Consider the following 22252-nt stretch of genomic DNA (forward strand, 5'->3'; position numbering starts at 1 on the left):
ACTGTGCATCTGATATGTTGGCTGTCTCTTCATCACTTAGTTGTATTTTTTTCTGGAGCTTTGATCTCTTCTTTCATTTGGGCCATTTTTTTTTTTTTGTCTCCACGCACCTGTTACTTAGTAAGGGGCAGAGCCTTAGGTATTCACCAGGGCGGGGCAATTCACGTTGCTCTGTTGTGGCAATGTATGTGGAAGAGCTGTCTGAGAGGGAACAATGTTACTTGTTCAGCACTCTTTGGGCTTTCAGTCACTCCCACCACAACCCACAAGCAAATTGGGCCCTTCTGCTGCTGATTGCCAGGTGGGTGGGTTTGTGTACATTCTAGGACGCTGTGGGTCTCTTCTGTGAACTTTCTTGTGAGGCTGGGAGTTTCTCCCACCACCTCAACCCTCACAGGTTTTTTCAGCCAGAGGCTTTATTTCCCTCTGTTGGAGCCCTGGGTCACTCCGTCTGTCTAACTCCTCCATTGTTCCTCCCAGTTTATCTGCAAGAAAATGTGGGACCACCCACTCCTTCAGCCATGGCCTCGCCTGCTCTGCCAGATGCTGCCTTGCCATGAGTCCTCTCTGCACAGTTGCTCATCTCTGCCCTCCCTAGCAGTCTGGATGAGTGTTTCTTTTTAATTCCTTGGTTGTTTGGACTTCCATAGAGTTTGATTTTCTGTCAGCTCTGTTTGTTTTTTGTTTTTAAATTTGTTGTCCTTCTTCTGGTTTTGTGAGGAGGCAGATTGTGTTTACCTATGCCTCCATCTTGGCCAGAAGTCCCCATATATAATTCTTGACTCTGCCAAAACTTAACTACTGATAGCCTGTTGTCGATAGCCTTACATATAACATAAACAGTTGACTAACAAATATTTTGTATGTTATATGTATTACTATATTTTTACAAGTAAGCTAGAGAAAATAAAATATTAAGAAAATCATAAAGTATATGTACAATACTGTATTTATTTTGTTTTTACAATTTTTTAAAATTATATTTTATTTATTATGCTATTATACTTGTCCAGATTTTTCCCCATTTGCTACCTTCTACCCAGCACCCGCCACTCACTCAGGTTCATGTGTCCACAGCTCATGTTCTTTGGCTATGCCCTTTCCTGTAATGTACTTTATATCCCCATGGCTACTCTGTAACTACCTATTTGTACTTAGTAATCCCCTCACCTCTCATTTACTCTTCCTCACCCCCCCCTTCCATCTCCTTATCTTTAACCTTTGGCATTTTAATTATGATGTGTCTTGCGGTGGGCCTCTTTGTATCCATCTTGTTTGGGAATCTCTGTGCTTCCTGGACTTGAATATTTATTTTCTTCAATGCATTTGGCAACTTTTCTTTCATTGTTTTTTCAAATACATTTCCAATTTCTTGCTCTTTCTCTTCTCATTCTAGCACCCCTATGAAGCAAATGTTGGATTGCTTAAAGTTATCCCACAGTCTGCTTACATTATCCTTGTTTTTTGGATTCTCTTTTCTTCTTGTTATTCTGATTAGGTGGTTTTTGCCTCCTTATGTTCGAAATAATTGATTTGATTATAGGCTTCATGTGTTCTACGGTTGTTTTCCTGTATATTGTTCTTCATTTCAATTAGTGTATCCTTCATTTCGGACTGGATCTTTCTTGTGCAGTTAAGGTCCTCACTGAGTTCCCTGAGCATCCTTATAACCAGTGTTTTGAATCCTGCTTCTGATAGGTTGCTTATCACCATTTTGTTCAGCTCTTTTTCTAGAGTTTTGGTCTGTCCTTTCCTTTGGGCCATATTTCTTTGTCTCCTCATTTTGGCAGCCTCCCTGTGTTTGTTTCTATGTATTGGATAGAGCTGTTTTCACTCTGTGTCTGTGAGTGTGGCCTAATGTAGTAGGTGTCCTGTAGGATCCAGTGGTATAGTGTCCCCTACCACCCAAGCTGGGTACTCGAGGTGCACCCTTCATGTGGGCTGAATATACCCCTCCTCTTATGGTTGAGCCTTGTTTTCTGTTGGAAGATCAGTGGGAGTGATTTACTCAGGCTAGTCAGCTGCAAGAATTGGCTGTGACCACTTACCACCAACCTCCATCCTCTGGGGAAGATCAGCTGTGCAGGGGCTGGGTGGTGGTACTCTGACTTGGTCTATAGCTGTCCACGGTGTGCACTAGTCCTGGGGTTTCCCAGCTGGTGAAGGCCAAGATTAGCTACCACCTGTGTTTCATCCAGGGCCACCCAGCCTGAGTTATAAAGCCATCTTAGATGGCTGCTACTTGTGCTGGGCTTGAAGATTCCTAGATGAAGCCAATCTTTGAATCTAGGCTGCTAGTTCCAGGCCTGGAGCACACTGAGACCAGCTGCTGCTTGTCTTGGATTTAGGATTTAGGATTAGGATTTAGGATTTTGTGAAGCATGAGACAAATCCAGCCATTCATATGGAAAAGCAGTTTGGGTGGGCCTGTGAGTTGCGGGGGGGGGGGGGGGGGGGGGGGGGGTGCAGAGTCTCTGGGGATCTCTAAGGTGAGTCAAACAGTGTTAATCAGGTTGACGGAATGTTAGATATGGCACCAGTCTGGTGGCTCTATTGGGGGAGGGCCCAGAAAAGGGACTTTGGCCCCTGCTGTCATTAATGCCAGACATCTCAGCCTCCCCATGCACACCATTGGTGCTCCTTAATCTATCTCCCTGGCTCAGGAGCCCAGAGAGAAAGAGTCTCAGTAGGTGAGTCTGTGTGTAGGTTCCTTAAGAGGAACTGCTCGGGACTCCAGAAGTTTCTTCCACCAACTCAAACGCCTCTAGTTTTTGCAGCCAGAAGTTGTGGGAACTTATCTTCCTGGTACCAGAGCTCTCAGTTTGGGGGAGGGGGGCCTGGTGTGGGGCTGGGACCCCTCCCTTCTGAGATATCCCTCCTGAACTTTATCCACCACACAGCTCCTTATACATCTGTGCCCCTTCTACCAGTCTGGATGGATGTGGTTTCTTTAACCCTATAGTTGTCAGGCTTTCATTCAACTTAATTTCTGTTAGTTCTGAGTGATGGTCATTCTACATTTTAGTTGTAATTTTGTTGTGGTTGTGCAAAGAGGTGAGCCATGTCAGCCTACGCTGCCATCTTGACTGGGAGTTCTTGGAAGGTCTTTAAATGTATTTTTTGTAAGTTTTTTTCCTATGTAAGTTAAAAGTGTATATAAACCAATAACTGTACATTTCTTTTGGGTACATCATGTATAAAGATAAAATTTATTTGACAACAGTACGAATGAGAGGGGCAGGAAATAGAGCTATATAGGATTAACATTTTTTAATACTATTGAAATTAGGTAGATATTAACCAAAACTAGGTTGTCATAAGTTAAGATTTTAATAATTCCCTAAGCAACCATTATGAACTCAAAAAAACTATGGTGTTTGAAATGACAAGGGAATTAATATAGGACACTTAAAAGTATTTGATATAAAAAGATAGTGATAGAGGAAAAGAAAGATAGAAATAAGCAAAATGGCATGTAAGTACAATCTTATTAAATAGTTACATTGAATATATATGGCATTCCAATAAAAAGTCAGAGATAGGCAGAAGGGATTAAAACTTTATACTATCTACAATAGATAGACACAATTTTGATTCAGAAGTTTAGGTTGAAAATAGAAGAATGGAGGTCATAGGAAAACAGGGTTTGCTTCCTCAGAAAACCATATCAAAATTACACCTAAAATATAGAACAGCCATAACTCAGAACCATCAGAAATCAAATTCAGTGGAAGTCTGACAACACAGAATTAGAGAAACCACATTCATCCATACTGGTAAGAGGGGTGGAAACATGCACAGGCTGGTCTGACATCCATGTGTGGTGGATACAAATTCAGAAGGGGTATCACAGGAGTGAGGAATCAACCCCCATATGAGGTGCCATAGCCCAGAGTTCCAGTGCCAGGAAGATAAGTCCCTTTAACTTCTGGCTGCAGAAACCAGCAGGAATTGAGTTTGTGGAAAAAATTTCTAGAGTCCCAAGCATTTCCTCTTAATGAACCCATCACCAATGATTCAGACTCAGTCCTTCTGAGGTTCAGCACCAGTGGATACAGGGAGAAACTGAAGTGTCCCGCATCAAGGCCAGAGCTGGGGGACAGCTTTCTCCCAGATAGAAGGCCTGACTGAGGCCATTGTCCCTTTTCTGAGCCCTCCCCACACAGAGCCACAGAGCCACAACATGGCTAACACTGTTTGCCTTGCTCTGGAGATCCCCAGAGACTCCATCCCACCCAAAGTATGGGTCCACCCAAACTGCTTTTCTATATGAATGGCTGATCTTGGCTTATGGTTCACAACTTCCCAAATCCTCTCAAACAAGCAACAGCCAGCCTTAGGGAGCACTTAGCCCCTGTAGATATTGCTAAGTGGCTCCAGGCCTGGCACTAGCAGCAACCAGCCTAAATTCAGAACTTGGCTTCACCTGGGAATCTGTGAGCCCAACACAAGTAGCAGCCATCTTAGATTGCTTTATAGCTCAGATAGGATGGCCATGGGAAGAACACACATGGGGGCTGAACTTGGCCTGCACCAGCTGGGAAATCCCTAAGCCTGTGCACCCATTGGACAGCTACAGACCATGTTGGAGCACCACTACCCTCCCTCTGCATAGCTGATCTTCCCCAGAGGATGGAAGTTAGTGGCAAGTGGTCACAGCCAATCCTCATAGCTGATTGGCCTAGTAACTCTCCCATTGACCTGCCAAAAGCAATCAATGATCAATTACAAGAGGAAGGATGTATTCAGCCCATGTGAAGGGTGTATCTCAAGTACCCAGCTTGGGTGATAGGGCGGTCTGTGCCACTGGACCCTACAGAACACCTACTACATTAGGCCACATAACCAAGACATGGAGTCATAGCAGCTCTACCTAATACATAGAAACAAATACAGGGAGGCTGCCAAAATGAGGAGATAAACATGGTCAAAATGAAAGAACATATCAAAACTCCAGAAAAAGAACTAAACAAAGAAGAGATAAGCAATCTATCAAATGCAGAGCTCAAAATACTGATTATAAGGATGCTCAAGGAACCTAGGGATGACCTCAACAGCATAAAAATGGTCCTGTTATAAATGAAGGATACAGTAATTAATATAAGAAACAGTATACAAGGAAACATCAGTAAAGTGAATGAAGCCAAGAATCAAATCAATGATTTTGAACACAAGGAAGTAAAAAAAAAAAACAAATCAGGACAACAGGAAGAAAAAAGTATTTAAAAAAATGAGGGTAGTAGAAGTAGTCTCTGAGACAACTACAAGTGTTCCAACATTTACATCATAGGGTTGCCAGAAGAGAAAGAGCAAGAAATTGGAAATGTATTTTTTAAAAAATGGAAAACTTCCTTAATTTGGTGAAGGAAAAAGATATGCAAGTCCAGGAAGCACAGAGATTTCCAAACAAGATGGATGCAAAGAGGCCCACCCCAGGATACATCATAATTAAAATGCGAAAATTTAAAGATAAAGAGAGAAGCTTAAAAGCAGTAAGAGAAAAGCAATTAGTAACCTACAGGAAATTCCATAAGACTGTCCACTGATTTCTCAAAAGAAACTTTGCAGTCTAGAAAGGATTGGCAAGGAATATTTAAAGTCATGAAAAAATAGGGACCCACAGCCTAGATTGCTCTTCCCAGCAAAGATACTTAGAATCTAAGGTCAAATAAAGAGCTTCCCAGCCAAGAAAAAACTAAAGTAGTTCATCATCACCAAACCATTATTTTATGAAATTAAAGGGCCTTAGTTAAAAGAAGATCAAAACTATGAAGAATAAAATGGCAATAAATATGTAACTCTCAACAATTGAATCTAAAAAACAAACTAAGCTAACAAGAAGAACAGACAGAGAATCATGGATATAGAGAGCATTTTGATGTTTGCCCGATGGGTTGTGGGGACTTTGCGAAGAGGTGAGGGGATTGATAAATACAAATGGGGAGTTATAGAATAACCATGGGGATATAAAGTACAGTGTAGGAAATGGAGTAGCTAAAAAGCCTAAATTCATGACCCATGGACATGAACAACAGTTTCAGGATTGCCTACAAGAGTGTTTGGTGGAAAGGAGTAATGGGGGAAAATTATGATAACTCTAATAGTAGAATCAATAAAACATAATTTTAAAAAAGAAAAATAAAAGAATGGAAACATATGCTATGCAAACAGAAACTAAAAGAGAGCTGGAATGGCCAAGCTTATATCAGACAAAATACACTTTAGAGACAAAGAAAGGTGTATTGTAATAAACAGGTTAATCAATCAAGATCTAAAATTTATAAACATATAGGCACCTAATAACAGAGCAACACAATAAATGAATGGCTGACAGAATTGAAGAGAAAAATAGATAATTCAACAGTAAGAGTTGGATAAATAAAAAATTCTGACCCTTGAATTCCAGTTGTGGGTGCGTAACCTTGGATAAGATGTTTACCTCTCTCTGCCCTCTTGTGTAGAATGGAGATCAGGACCTACTTCACAGAGTTGTTATGCAGATTGACTGAATACATAAAAAAACACTCATACCTGATGTGGTGAGCACTCATTGTATCATCTCATCTTTTCCCCCATTTAACAGTATAGGAAATTGAGGCATATGTAGTCAAGATGAAGTGTGCAAGGTAATGGATAGTGAAGCCAGGAATGAAAGCTAGGCCTATTGCTACTGCAATACTTTCTAATGACTGTTATGTCCTCCCTGTTGGTCTGTTTTTCAGGCAGGTTTGTCTGAGATGCTGGTGCTCCTACAAAGACTCCCAGATGACCTTGGGCACACAAACATGGAAACAGTACTGCCCCTGCCCATCCAAGCTGGCATTCTAAATGGATCTGGGCGGCCAGAATGGAATTCATTTGTAAAAACATTGCTGGGCACACAGGTTGGAGTGAGGAGTGTGGCCACTTTGTGCTTTCCCACCACTCATTCTCCGTGGTCCAGTCTCATGGGATTTTTTGTTCAGCCAGTGAGTTGGGAAATTACCACTTGACAGATACACACCATGCTGCCTTCTACATCTCTGCTAAGTCATTTAATAGTTACTGTCTGTGAGAAAAGGATCATTACATCTATCTCATGGTTACAGGGCTGGTAGGTTGTTGGCAGTCCTAAGCATGAAACCCGTTTTACATCTAAAGCCCTAGGTCTTTCTGTCCACTGCTATCCCCAAATCAACACTTGTTGTGCTACTGAGAGAGAAAGAGGAGTGATTATCTTACCTGCCTTTCACCACATTGAGAGTTCACATTCCAAGTATCTGGGTGTCCATTCAAGATAAGTCTGTTCTCTTTCAGGAGAGATAGATAAGCTGGCTTACATCTCAACCAGCAAGTATGGCTTTGATGGGCAGGGGGAGTCTGTGCTATGCACTGTGTCCTCAGATGGCACAGTGCATGAGTGGGATCTGTATGAGGTGAGCAGCTGAGAGGGGGCCAGGATGAGTATTGAGTGTCCCCGTCTTACTTAACCATCACAAACAACTTCTGAGGTGAGGAGCAGCTGGAGCCCCACTCTACAGATGAGAAATCTGAGGTGCAGAGGCTCAATCACCATACCAGGTCATGCTTGAAACCAGCTCAGCACTCACAAATGACATGCTCCTGATTTCCTGCAGCACAGTGCTGTACACGCTAGGGTGGGGCAGTGGCTGTGCTCAGTTCTGTGATTTCCACATTGGAGTTGATGCTGGTCTGCCTGGGTAGTTGTGCCCAGAGAATTGCAGCTTTTAGTCACCTCCACATGCAAACTTAGTGTTAAAACCTTGATAACTTGATTAGTATTTCACATGTTGGCATTCAGAGTTTAAAAGCTTTCCTATCCATTTTTTCATCTGATTCTTTTTTAATTTCTTTACTGTATTTTTCCATTACCATTTAGTCCCCTTATACCCCACCCTCCCCTCTGCCATAATCACCACACTATTGTCTATGTCCATGAGTCCTTTTTCTTTTTTGTTCAATTCCTTTATTCTTAAGCTCCCCCTCAGAGCTGTCATCCTGTTCTCCATCTATGAGTCTGTCCCCATTTTCCATGCTAGTTCAGTTTGTTCATTAGGTTCCACAGATTACTGAAATCATATGGTATTTGTCCTTGCCTGGCTGACTTATTTCACTTAGTATAATGTTTTCTAGGTCCATCCATACTGTCGCAAAGGATAACATTTATTTTTTTATGGCCAAGTGGAATTCCATTGTGTGAATGTCCTCTAGTTGTTTAATCCACTTATGTACTGATGGACACATGGGCTGCTTCCATATCTTGGTAACTGTAAATAATGCTGCAATGAACATAGGTGTGCGTATATTCTTCCAAATTACTATTTTAGGGCTCTGGCTTATGTGGCACAGTGGGTTGAGCATTGGCCTGAAAACAAAATCAAATTACTGTTTTAGGTTCCTTCAGATGTATTCCCAGAAGTGGAATAGCTGAGTCAAAAGGCAGATTCATTTTTAATTTTTGGAATGGTCTCCAAACTGTTTTCCACAGTGGCTGTACCAGTCTGCATTCCCACCAGCAGTTCCCCTTTGTCTACGTCCTCACTAGCACTTTGTTAATTTATTGATGATAGCCATTCTGACATGTGACATGATATCTCACTGTGGTTTTAATTTGCATTTCTTTGATGATTAGTGATGTTGAGTATCTTTTAATATGTCTATTGGCCATCTGTATGTCCTCTTTGGAGAAATCTATTCAGGTCCTTTGCCCATTTTTTAGCTGTGTCATTTGTTTTTTTGGTGTTGAGTTTTGTAAGTTCTTTATAAATTTTGGATATTAACCCCTTATCAGATGTATTGGTGAATATGTTCTCCTATTCTGTGAGTTGTCTTTTGTTTTGTTGAGAATTTCCTTTGCAGTGCAAAAACTTTTTAGTTTAATGTAGTCCTATTTATTTATTTATTTATTTATTCATTAATTTTTCTTCCCTTGCCTGGGGAGACATATGCAATAAAATATTACTATGAGCAATGCCCACAATTTTGCTGCCTATGTTTTCTTCTACAATTTTTATGGTTTCAGGTCTAACATTTAAGTCTTTGATCCATTTTGAATTTATTCTCGTGTGTGGTGTAAGAAGGTGGTCTAGTTTCATTTTTCTGCACGTCTGTCCAATATTCCCTACACAAATTATTGAATAAACTATCTTTAGTCCACTGTATGCCCTCTGTTGAATATTAACTGACTATAAAGAAGTGGATTAATTTCTGGCCACTCTGTTCTGTTTTATTGGCCTGTGTGTCTATTTTTATGCCAGTACCATGCTGTTTTGATTACTATGGCCTTGTAGGATAGCTTGGTATTAGGTAGTGTGATTCCTCCAAATTTGTTCTTCTTTCTCAGGATCACTGTTGCTATGTGGGGCCTTTTGTGGTTCCATATAAAATTTTGAAATATTTGTTCTAGTTCCATGAAATACATCTTTGGAAACACATTTCTTGATAGGAATTGCATTGAATATATAGATTGCTTTGAGTAGTATGGACATTTTAATAATGTTAATTTTTCCTACTTATGAACATGGTATGTGCTTCCATTTTTTAATGTCTTCTTCAATTTCTTTCTTCAGTGTCTTATAATTTTCCAAGCACAGGTCTTTTACTTCCTTGGTTAGGTTTAGTCCTAGGTATTTTATTCCTTTTGTAGTAATTATGAATGGGATTGTTTTTGTAATTTTTCTTTCTGTTAGTTCGTTATTGGCACGTAGAATTACAACTGATTTCTGGATATTAATTTTGTATCCTGCTATTTTGCTGAATTCAGTTATCAATTCTAGTAGTTTCTTGGCTGAATCTTTGGGGTTCTCTATGTACAGTATCCTGGTATCTGCAAATAAGGACAATTTTATGTCTTCCTTTCCAATGTGGATGCCTTTTATTTCTTCTTGTCCAATTCCTGTGGCTAGGACTTTCGATATTATTTTGAATAGGAGAGGTGAAAAGAGATATCCCTGCCTTGTTCCCAATCTTAAGGGGAAGGCTTGTAGTTTTTGTCCATTGAGTATGATGCTGGCATTGGATTTATTATATGTGACCTTTATTATGTTCAGGTATGTTCCCTCAAATCCCACTTTGTTGAGAGTTTTTATCATAAATGGGCATTGAATTTTATCAAATGTTTTTTCTGACTCTATTGATATAATCATGTTCTTTTTATCCTTCATTTTGTTTATGTGGTGAATCACACTTAATGATTTGCAAATGTACCAACCTTGCATTCCCCAGATAAATCCCACTTGATCACAGTGTATGATCTTTTGGATGTATTGCTGTATTTGTTTTGCTAATACTTTTTTTTCTGCTATTGTTTTAATTTTAATCATTGTTCAAGTACAGTTTCCTGCCTTCTACTCCCATTCCAGCACACCCACCCATCCCTCCCCTCTTCCCTCCCATTACCACCCCCCACTAGTTTTTGTCCTTGTGTCCTTTATATTTCTGGCTGAAAACCCTTCTCATTCTCCTCTGAAATTCCCTCTTCTCTCCCCTCTGGTCACTGTCAGCCTGTTCTCTATTTTGGTGTCTTTGACTGTATTTTGCTTGTTTCTTTATTTTGTTGTTTAGGTTCCTGTTAAAGGTGAGATCATATGGTATTTGTCTTTCACTGCCTGGCTTATTTCGCTTAGCATAATGCTTTCCACTTTCATCCATGCTGTTGCAAAGGGTAGGAGCTTCTTCTTTCTTTCTGCTGCATAGAATTTCATTGTGTAAATGTACCATAGTTTTTTGATCCATTCATTTAGTGATGGGCATCTAGGTTGCTTCCAGCACTTAGTTATTGTAAATTGTGCTGCTATGAACATTGGGGTGCAAAGGTTATTTTGGATTGGTGTTTCAGGGTTCTTAGGATATAGTCCCAGCAGTGAAATCGCTGGGTCAAAAAGGAGATCCACTTGTAGTTTTCTGAGGAAGTTCCATACTGTTTTCCATAGTGTTTGTACCAGTCTGCAGTCCCACCAACAGTACACTAGGGTTCTCTTTCCTCCACAACCTCTCCAACACTTGTTGTCTGTTGTTTTGTTTATGATGGCCATTCTGACCGGTGTAAAGTGGTATGTCATTGTGGTTTTAATTTGCGTCTCTCTGATAGTCAGCGATATTGAAGATCTTTTCATGTGTCTCTGGATCCTCTGTATGTCCTCCTTGAAGAAGTGTCTGTTCAAGTCCTTTGCCCATTTTTTAATTGGGTTGCTTATCTTCTTAGAGTGGAGTCATGTAAATTCTTTATATATTTTGGAGATTTAAACCTTGTCTGAGGTATCATTGGCAAATATGTTTTCCCATACAGTCAGTTCTCTTTTTATTTTGATACTGATTTCTTTAGCTGTGCAGAAGCTTTTTATTTTGATGAGATCCCATTTGTTTATTCTTTATGTTCCTTGCTCTAGGGAACATGTCAGTAAAAGTGTTTCTGTGTGAAATATCTGAGATATTCCTGCCTATGTTCTCCTCTAGGACTTTAATGGTGTCACAGTTTATATTTAAGTCTTTTATCCACCTTGAATTTACTTTTGTGTAAGGTGTAAGTTGGTGCTCGAGTTTCATTTTTTTACATGTAGCTGTCCAGCTCTCCCAACACCATTTGTTGAAGAGACTATTTTTACTCCATTTTATGTTGCTTCCCCCTTTGTCAAATATTAATTGATGATAGAGACTTGGGTTTATTTCTGGGCTCTCCGTTCTGTTCCATTGGTCCATGTGCCTGTTTTTATGCCAGTACCAGGCTGTTTTGATTACAGTGGCCTTGTAATGTAGTTTAGTATCAGGTATTGTGATCCCTCCTACTTTACTCTTCTTTCTCAAAGTTGCAGCAGCTATTTGGGGTTGTTTATGGTTCCATATAAATTTTTGAAATGTTTGTTCTATGTCTTTCAAATATGCCATTGGCACTTTAATAGGTATTGCACTGAATCTGTAAATTGCTTTGGGTAGTATGGGCATTTTGATGATGTTAATTCTTCCAATCCATGAACACGGTATATGTTTCCATTTGTTTGTGTCTTCCTTGATTTCTTTCCTCAGTATTATGTAGTTTTCTGAATACAGGTCTTTTACCTCTTTGGTTAGGTTTATTCCTAGGTATTTTATTTTTCTTTTTGCTATTTCAAATGGGATTTTTTTCTTGATTTCTGCTTCTGTTGTTTCATTGATGGTATACAGGAATGCCTTTGATTTCTGGATATTGACTTTGTATCCCACTGTTTTGCCAAATTCATTTATTAGGTTCAACAGTTTTTTGACCGAGTCTATAGGATTTTCTATGTACACTATCATGTCATCTGCAAACAATGACAGTTTTGTTTCCTCCTTTCCGATTTGGATGCCTTTTATTTCTTTTTCTTGTCTGATCACTGTGGCTAAAACTTCCAGTACTACATTGAATAAAAGTGGTGAAAGTGGACATCCTTGTCTTGTTCCTGATCTTAGTGGAAAAGATTTTAATATTTGCCCATTGAGTATGATGTTGGCTGTAGGTCTCTCATATATGGCCTTTATTATGTTGAGGAATGCTCCCTCTATTCCCACTTTCTAGAGTGTTTTTATCATAAATGGGTGCTGTACCTTATCAAATGTTTTTTCTGCATCAATTGATATGATCATGTGGTTTTTGTCTTTGCTTTTGTTTATGTGATGTATTACATTTACTGATTTGTGAATATTGAACCATCCTTGCATCCCTGGAATGAATCCTAGTTGGTCATGGTGTATGATCTTTTTAATGTATTGCTGGATGCCGTTTGCCAATATTTTGTTGAGGATTTTAGCGTCCATGTTCACCAGCCATATTGGCCTGAAGTTTTCTTTCTTTGTTGTGTCTTTATCTGGTTTTGGAATTAGGATGATGTTGGTCTCATAAAAAGTGTTTGGGAGTTTTCCATCTTTTGGGATTTTTTTGGAATAGGCTGTGAAGGATAGGGGTTAGCTCTTCCTTAAATGCTTTGTAGAATTCTCCTGTGAAACCATCTGGTGCAGAGCTTTTGTGTGTCGGGAGTTTTTTTTAGTTCTGCTTTAATTTCGTTTGCTGTTATTGGTCTGTTCAGGCTTTCTGCTTCTTTTTTATTGAGTTTTGGAAGATTATATTTTTGTAGAAATTTGTCCATTTCACCTAGGTTTTGAAATGTCTTGTCATACAGTTCTTCATAGTAATTTCTTACAATCCTTTGTATTTCCGTGGTATCTGTTGTAATCTCTCCTCTTTCATTTCTGATTCTGTTTATTTGGGTCTTTTCTCTTTTTTTTCTTGATGAGTCTGCTTAAAGGCTTGTCAATTTTGTTTCTCTTTTCAAAAAACCAGGTCTTGGATTCATTGATCCTTAGAATTATGCTTTTAGTGTCTATGTCATTTAACTCTGCTCTGATCTTGGTTATGTCCTTCCTTCTACTAGCTCTGGGATGTCTTTGTTGTTGTTCTTCAAGCTTGTAGGTGTGGGGTTGGTTTTTTATGGAAATGTTTCTATCTTTTTTAGGTATGCCTGTATCGGTATGAACTTCCCTGTCAAGACTGCCTTAGCTGTGTCCCATAAGTTTTGGGTTGTTGTGAGTTCGTTTTCATTTGTTTCCAGAAACCTTTTGATTTCTTCCCTAATTTCATTCTTGACCCATTTATTGTTGACTAGCATGATATTTAATCTCCCTGATTTTGAGTGTTTTGTTTTTTTTCCCTTGGGGTTGGTTTCTAGTTTCAATGTCTTGTGATTAGAGAAAATGCTTGGTATGATTTTGATTTTCTTGAAATTGTTGAGGCTTGTTTTGTGTCGTATCATGTGGTCTGTCTTTGAAAATGTTCCGTGTACATTTGAAAAGAATGTGTATTTAGCTTCTTTGGGATGGAAGGCTCTGTATATATCAGTTAAGTCCATTTCATCTAGGGTATTGTTTAATGCCTCAATATCTTTACTGATATTTTGTTTGGAAGATCTGTGCATTTTTGACGTGGGGTGTTAAAATCCCCCACTCTAATTGTATTGCTGTCAATATCTTTCTTGAAGTCCTCTAAGATTTTCTTTATGTATTTGGGTGCTCCTATGTTGGGTGCATATATATTTACAATATTTATGTCTTCTTAGTGGATTCTTCCCTTGAGTATTATGAAGTGACCTTCTGGGTCTCTCTTTATGGCCCTTTTTTTGAAAGTCTATTTTGTCTGATATGAGTATTGCTACCCTGGCTTTTTTTTCCTGTCCACTTGCTTGGGAAATTTGTTTCCAGCCCTTCACTTTCAGCCTATGCAGGTCTTTTATCCTGAGGTGGGTCTGTTGTAGGCAGCATATGTGTGGGTCATGTTTTCTTATCCATTCAGTTATTCTATGTCTTTTCATTAGAGCATTTAATCCATTTACATTTAAGGTTATTATTGATAGGTACTTATTCATTGCCATTTGTGTACCTGTGTTCCTCTTTCTCTCGCTCTTTTCCTCCCCTTCCTTAAAGCAGTCCCTTTCAGCATCTCTTGCAGAGCTGGTTTGGTGGACGTGTATTCTTTTAGACTTCTTTTGTCTGGGAAGTTTCTTATTTGGCCTTCTATCTTGATTGAGAGCCTTGATGGGTAAAGCAGCCTTGGTTTCAGACCTCTGGTTCTCATTACTTGGAATATTTCTTGCCATTCTCTTCTGGCTTGGAGTGTTTCCATTGAGAAGTCAGCTTCTAGCCTTATTGGTGCTCCCTTGTATGTTACTTCCTGTTTTTCCCTTGCCACCTTTAAGATTACCTCTTTGTCTTGAAATTTTGCCATCGTAATTATGATGTGTCTTGAGGTGAGCCTCTTTGGGTTCCTCTTGATTGGAACTCTGTGTTTCCTGGATTTGTGTGACTTTTTCTGTCATCAAATTAGGAAAGTTTTCCATCATTACTTTTTCAAATAGGTTTTGATAGAAAACCTACCTTGCTCTTCTTCTCCTTCCAATATCTCTATTATATGAATATTATTACGTTTCATATTGTCTTGAATTTCTCTTCATCCCTCTTCATTCTTTCTGAGCCTCTTTTCCTGTTTTTGCTCTTTCTGGGTGTTTTTTTTTCTACTTTGTCCTCCAATTCACTGATCTGATATTCTGCTTCATTGATCCTGCTTTTCATTACTTCTACTGTGTTCTTCAGTTCAGAAATTGTATTCTTCATTTCCTTTTGGCTCTTGTTGATAGTTTCCATTTCCTTTTTCATGTTGATATAGTTTACAGTGAGTTTGTTGTAGCTTCCCTGTATTTTCTGGTAGCTCATTGTGAACTCATTGAGCTTCCTGATAATCATTTCTTTAAACTCAATATGTGATAGTTGAGTTGCCTCTGTTTCATTTACCATTCTTTCTGAGGCTTCCTTCTTTTCCTTCATTTGGGGATTGTTTCTTTGTCTTCTCATTGTTCATGAGACTCTTCTTGTTAGCCTCTGTTTCTTAAATTGATCTGTTCTGGTTTCCTTGTTTTATGGTGTGAACTTCTATGGTAGAATACCTGTGAGATTCAGTGGTGCAGTCTCCTTCAAGTATCCTGGTGTTCACAGCTTCCCCCTACTCTTTTTTTGTGATCAGTTGGAGGAGTAAAGAAAAATGGTTTAAGACAGCAAGAGAGTATTCTATGATATTTACACTAGCAGCCAGCAGAGAAGAGATAGGAGATCCTTTGGCTATGTATAGTGTTAACCGTGATCTTCCACCCCACTAGCCACATTTTAGAAAGGATGGAAAGAAGATAAGACTCTTGTTGAGGAGGAAAGGATTGTGAGTTGGATCTAGAAAGCAGTGAGGCAATGGGAGGTCAGATTCTGAGGTAAGGTGGAAATAAAGAATAGTAAATAGAAGTAGTGTGTAAGAGAATAGAGTTAACCACTACAATAACAGAGTTTGGGGAATCACGAAGTGGGCTGAGATCTGGGAGGGGTGTTGTGTAGTATTTACAGTTGTATCAAATAGGTCTTATTTACAGTAATATTAGAGCAACAATCATATGGAAAAATCTATGATATCTAGATAAAAAGACTAGGGAGTATAGAACCTTGAGTGGTGTACTAATGGAACACAAATGAAGAACAGTAAATTAGCAACATACTGTGAATGATTTCTGTAACCTATCAAACGATACAGTATAACCAGCCAAGCAAGGAAGACTATACTGAAAGAAAAGGAATGCCAAAATACTATTAAAATAAAGAATGTAAGAATAATGGGGAAAAGATAATACAAATTTGCAATAAGTTGCAGGTTCAAAAAAAAGGAAAAAAAGCAGAAGATGGAATGCAGGAGAGATAAATTTGGAATGGAAGGAATAACACTAGGATGAAAGGAAGAGAGACATAAGGAATTGAGAAATATAAAAATAAGAATTAAAAAATAAAGCTACTTAAAAACAAGATAAAATCAGACAATCAAACAACAACAATAACAAAAAAACACAAAAAAACCCCGAATCAACAACAACAACAACAACAAAAAAAACAAAACCTCTTGTTGGTTTCTTACTGGCCAAACCAGGTTTTCTGATCTTGCTGGCTTCAGCAGGCTGAGGGGTGATTGGAATGCTTTTCACTCTTCCCAGTCAGAACTCAGTCAATCTCTCACATACTGTCCCCAGGGCTAGCCACGTGCTCTCTCCAGAGCCTGTCTGAGGCCTTTCTGCAGGGCCCTGGGTGTGGATCTGGGTGCTCCCAAGCATGCTCTCTGGAGCTCACCACTGCCCTCTCCCAGGCTCTGGGATCCTGCAGAGCGCCCGTGTCTTTTCCAGGTTCATGGTGTAAGCTCCAGGGATCAAGAGGGGGCACACACTTCCCCCAATTTCCCCACCACAGGTTCCCTGAACCTGTGAAGCACCCACATCTTTTCCAGGTTCACCATGTGAGATCTGGGAATCCTGAAGGGGCACACACTTCCCCAAGTTCACCACCAGGAGCTCCATAATCCCTCAAATACCTGTACCCTTTCCCTGTTCAGGGCTATGGGGTCTGGGTCTTCCACAAAACCACACTCTCACCGGGTTGGGGGCATGGGCACACAGCCAGGCCACCCTTGGTCACACAGCCTGGAGCACTGACTCTTTCCAGGGCTATGTGTGGGTGCTCGAAGCCCCTATGGGATTGTCTGTCAGTCCTCACTCCCCTTTCTGTGCCTTCAAGCAACAAAGCCTCCCCCAGTGCTGCTCAATCCTTGCTTGGCCAGGGAGGGAGCTGTTGACTCCACTCTCTCGGGTGCCCTGAGGCAGACCCGGGAGCACTGGGCTTGGGGGCTGCAACCTCCCTGTTCCCCGTGCTGATCCCTGGGCCCTTATTTTCCTGAAGCAGTCTCCTTACCTTCTGTTTTTTCAATATCTGCTATAATTTTTGATATCCTATATTCATAAATGTTGAGATATTGTTGGTCCCTTGCTCTGTTCCTCCACAGATCGGCCAGTTTCTCTCCCATGCATAGGGGAAGGGGAATACGGTCCCTCCTATCACAGTGCCATCTTCCCACCGTGCTAATACTTTTTAAGATGAACATAGCATCTATGTTCATCAAGGGTATTGGCCTATACTTTTCTTTCTTTGTAGGGTCTTTATCTGGTTTTGGAATTAGGGTGATGCTGGTCTATAGGGTAAAATGAGTTTGGGAGTCTTCCCTACTCTTGAATTTTCTAAAATAGTTTGAGAATGAGAGATGTTAATTCTTTTTAGAATATTTGGTAAAATTGACATGTGCAGCCATCTGGTCCAGGACCCTTTGTTGGAAGTTTCTTAATTAAAAAAAAAAAAAAAAAAACTACTTCAATTTCACTAGGTATAATCTGTCTATTCAGAGTCTCTGATTCTTTCTGATGTAGTTTTGGAAGACTGTATACTTCTAGAAATTTATCCATTTCATCCAGGTTGTCCAGTTTGCTGGCATATAGTTGTTCATAATATTTTCTTAAAGTCCTTTGTATTTCCTTAGTTTCAGTTATTTCTTCTCTTCCATTTCTGATTTTATTTATTTGGGTCCTCTTTTTTTTTCTTGATGAGTCTGGTTAAAGGTTTGTCAATCTTATTTATCTTTTCAAAGAACCAGCTCTTGGATTCATTTGTTTTTTGTATCATATTTTTAGAGTCTATTTAATTTATTTCTGCTCTGATCTTTATTATTTTCTTCCTTCTACTCACTTGGGATTTGTTTGTTTTTTTCCAAGTTCCTTTCAGTGTAAAGTTAGATTGTGTATTTCAGCTTTTTCTTGTTTTTTTGAGATAGGCCTCTAATGCTATGTACGTCCCTCTTAGGATTGCTTTTCCTAAGCAGATTTTGGATGTTGTGTCCTAATTTTCATTTTTTTCAAGGTATCTTTTGATTTCTTCTTTGATAGCATTGTTGATCCATTCATTGTTTAGTAACATGTTATTTTGCTTCCATGTCATTGTGTGTTTTTACAGTGTTGTTCTTGTACTTGATTTCTAGTTTCACAGCATTCTGGTCAGAGAAGATGCTTGATATGATTTCAGTCTTCTTAAATTTATTGAGACTTATTTAGTGTCCTGTCATCTTGTCATGTGGTCTATCCCAGAAAATGTTCCATGTGTACTTGAAAAGTATGTATATTCTGCTACTTTGGTGTGAAATGTTACTGAGATATCAATTAAATCCATTTGATCTAATGTGTTGTTTAAGGCCGCTATCTCCTTGTTGATTTTCTACCTGAAAGATCTACCCATTGAAGTCAATGGGGTATGAAAATCCCTAATTATGACTGTATTTCTATTGACCTCTCCCTTTATGTCCATCAAGATTTATTTCACACATTGGGTCGTTCATATATTGGTTGTGTATATGTTTACTAGGGTTATATCCTCTTGTTGGACTGTTGCCTTTACCATTATGTAGTGTCCTTGTTTGTCTCTTACAATAGCCTTGGTTTTAAAGCCTATTTTGTCAGATATAAGTACTGCTATCCCTGCTTTTTTTCCCTTTCCATCTGCATGAAATATTTTTCATCCCTTTACTTTTAGTCTGTGTATATCTTTCAATTTGAGGTGGGTGTCTTGGAGGAAGCCATTTTATATATGCTTGTTTTCTTACCCATTCAGCTACACTATGTCTTTTGGTTGGAGCATTTAACCCACTTGTATTTAAGGTGATTATTGATAGATATGTATTTAGTGCCATTTTATTGTTAGAATATTTTCCTTTGATATTTTTTCTTTCTTTTTTTTAAAAATTTTTATTTTGTTGAAGTATAGTTGTCTCCATTTGCACCCCACCTTGCCCCCTGTCCTACCCATCCCTGCCTCCCACACTTGAACCTGTTCCCTTTGGCTTTGTTCATGTGTCTTTTATTCATGTTCTTTGATGGCCCCTCCCCTGTTTTCCCCCATTATCTCTCTTCCCCACACCTCTGGTTACTGTCAGTTTGTTCTTTATTTCTATGTCTCTGGTTATATTTTGCTTGCTTATTTGTTTTGTTGATTCAGTTCTACTTATAGGTCAGATCATACGGTATTTGTCTTTCACTGCCTGGCTTATTTCACTCAGCATAATGCTCTCAGGTTCCATCCATGCTGTCACAGAGGGTAGGAGCTCCTTTCTTTCTGCTGCATAGTATTTCATTGTGTAAATGTACCATAGTTTTCTTATCCACTCATTTACTGGTGGACACTTAGGTTGCTTCCTGCACTTGGCTATTATAAATTGTGCTTTCTTTTTTTCTTCTTCTTTTTAAAGCAAACCCCTTAATATTTGCTGAAGTCCTGGTTTGGTGTTAAAAAACTCCTTTAGCTTTTACTCGTCTTGGAACCTCCTTATTTCTCCTTTGATTTAAAATGATAGACTTGCCAGGTAAAGTAGCCTTGGCTATAGGTCCTTTTTTTAAACCACCTTGAATGTTTTATGCCACTCCCTTCTGGGCTGAAATATTTCTGTTGAGTAATCAGATGCTAGTCTAATTGGTGCTTCATTGTAGGTAATTACTTGCTCTACCCTTGCAGCTTTTAGGATTCCTACCTTGTCTTTAATCCTCATGTTTTTAATTGCATCCTGCCTTGGTGTAGGTCTTTTTGAGTCCACTTGTTTTGGACTCACTGAGCTCTCTGGATTTGTGTGTCATCTTAGGGAACTTTTGTGTCAAACTTTTGACACTTGTGTGTCAAATTAGGGAACTTTTCAGTCATTATATCTTCAAATAGGTTCTCATTCCCTTACTTGCTCTCTTCTCCTTTTGGTATTCCTATGATGTGGATGTCTAATGCTTCATGTTATCCAAAATGTTTCTAAGCTCTTCTAATTTAAAAAAAAATTCGTTATTTCTTTTTGTTCCTCTGCCTGGATGTTTGTTTGTTTTTGTTACTTTGTCTTCCAAATAACTGATTTGATCCTCTGCTTCATCCAACCTACTGTTTATTCCTTCCAGTGTATTATTTATTTCAGACAGTGCATTCTTTTTTTTCTGACTGGTCATTTTTTTATGGTTTCTATGTATTTTTTCATACTGCTGAGTAACCTTATAATTATTCTAAATTCTCTAGCAGATAAATTGCTGGTCTCCATTTCATCAAGTTCACCTGGAGCATTGTGTTGTTCTTTCATTTGAGGTCTGTTTTTTGTCTTCCCATTTTGGCTGCCTCTTTGTATTTGTTTCTATGTATTAGGTAGATCTGCAAAGACTCTGGTGTAGGCCTTTTTCAGACTCTGCTTGTGACTGGCCCTGGTCAACCTATTTGCAGCTATCAGTGATCTGCAGCATGTAGCTCCCTCAGCAGGGCCTGTTTTTGTGTAGAAAGAACCATGCTGCACACCAAGACCAGCTTTTATCAGCTGGCCCTGGAGAGGGCCTGCTGAAGTCTCATAGGGCTCCCAGAGATCTGCTTTAGTTGTTAAACTTAATCAGTAATATAGCCTCAAGCTATAATTCACAGTTAAGCTCCACAGGTTGGGGCAGTTATTCCTATAGGTGGGGCTATTGCTTCCCCTCAGGCAGTTGCCACTTGGTGGGGATTGCTCTGCCTGAGAATGATGACTTCTGCAGTATGGGGAACAGCTCAACACAGAGATCCTGGTGACTATTCCTGTAGTTCTCCCCAGAGCCACCAACCCTAGACTCTCCCAAGCACCTCTAGTTTACTCTGTTCTTCCTCTGCTGGAGCCCAAGGTAAGTGCCTACAAATGAAATTTTGCACATTGGCCCTTTAAGAGGCTGTCTGAGTCCCTGGCCATCTCTCCCTGGCAGACAGAAACTCTGCTGCTTTTCACAGCTGGATGTTATCTGGGTGCTTTTCTGGCTCTGGTGCTGTAGTCTGGGGACCTGTCTTGAGGTTTAGACCCTACACTTCTCAGGGGGAACCCCCCAGCTGCTAACATATCCTTCCAGGACTTCAACTGCCTCCCATGGGAGCTCAGCCAGCCCCCTCAGGTCGCCTCTGCACTCCCTACCAGTCTAGTGGTGATGTGGTTTCTTCTCTCTGTCCTTGATAATAAGGCTTCTCTCCAGCTAGAGTTCAGTTGATTATTCAGGATGATTTCTCTACAGTTTAGTTTTAAGTCCAGATTGATCCTGGGAGGAGGTTAGTATAGCTTCCACTTACTCCTCCATCATCTTGGATCTTCTCATTTGAAGCTCACGGCAGCTGAGCAGACTGCTCAGTATTATTATCATCCTAATTTTATATAAGTGCAGACTGAGCCTGGAACAGTGAGGTGACTCTGAGTCTGTTGTCCTTTGCAAATTCAGTGTGAAATTGAGGCCCCTGTCTGTTACTGGTCAGCATTTTTCTGCCCTATTCTGCTGGCTGCTGCTTTCTATTCTTAAATAGGAAAGGGAGTTTAACTGCCCCTCTGTCCACTTCATGACATTAACCACTGGTAAATCTTTTGTGTCCTCTGTAGCTCACCATCAGTCCATCAACAGGCCTGAATTCCATAGTAGTGGTGGCATGTTAGCTGAGTAGCAGAAATCAACTGTTGATTTGTTGACCTGAGGGGGAAGAGAGAAGCTAATGGGAATATTGAGATATTGTGAGAGTAAAGGGATAGAGGCCATGATAAAGAGGTAACATACGTAGAAAAAGAGTCATAATAACCCCAATTGAAAAGAAAACTTGTGTGTTAGCTCTGGGAGACTTAGGAACTATGGTTAGTGGATTAATTCTCAGATGCCTTGTCTTAATGTACTATGGGCCCTCTGGCACCTGGGCTCTTGACCTCTCCAATTCAGTAATCAAATTCCTGGGAAGAGACCACAGAACTGAGTCAGCTCAGGCCATTGTTTTTTCTCTGGGCATGAGCCTGAGCCTGGGCCAGGGCTCGCCTGTGGTGGTGCTTCTGGGTTCATCA

General features: G+C 39.7%; 1 protein-coding gene across 1 annotated transcript in view; it reads left to right on the forward strand.

The window, feature by feature from the left end:
- The window catches only part of CDK20 (cyclin dependent kinase 20), a 48560-nt gene that overhangs the window by 16983 nt on the left and 9325 nt on the right, over positions 1–22252 (forward strand). The window contains 3 exon segments of the mRNA XM_036021460.1: positions 6723–6839; positions 6841–6884; positions 7297–7415. Of these exon segments, the coding sequence (XP_035877353.1) occupies positions 6723–6839; positions 6841–6884; positions 7297–7415 (280 nt within the window).

Source organism: Phyllostomus discolor, chromosome 3 (genome assembly GCF_004126475.2).
Source record: "Phyllostomus discolor isolate MPI-MPIP mPhyDis1 chromosome 3, mPhyDis1.pri.v3, whole genome shotgun sequence".
Taxonomy (NCBI): domain Eukaryota; kingdom Metazoa; phylum Chordata; class Mammalia; order Chiroptera; family Phyllostomidae; genus Phyllostomus; species Phyllostomus discolor.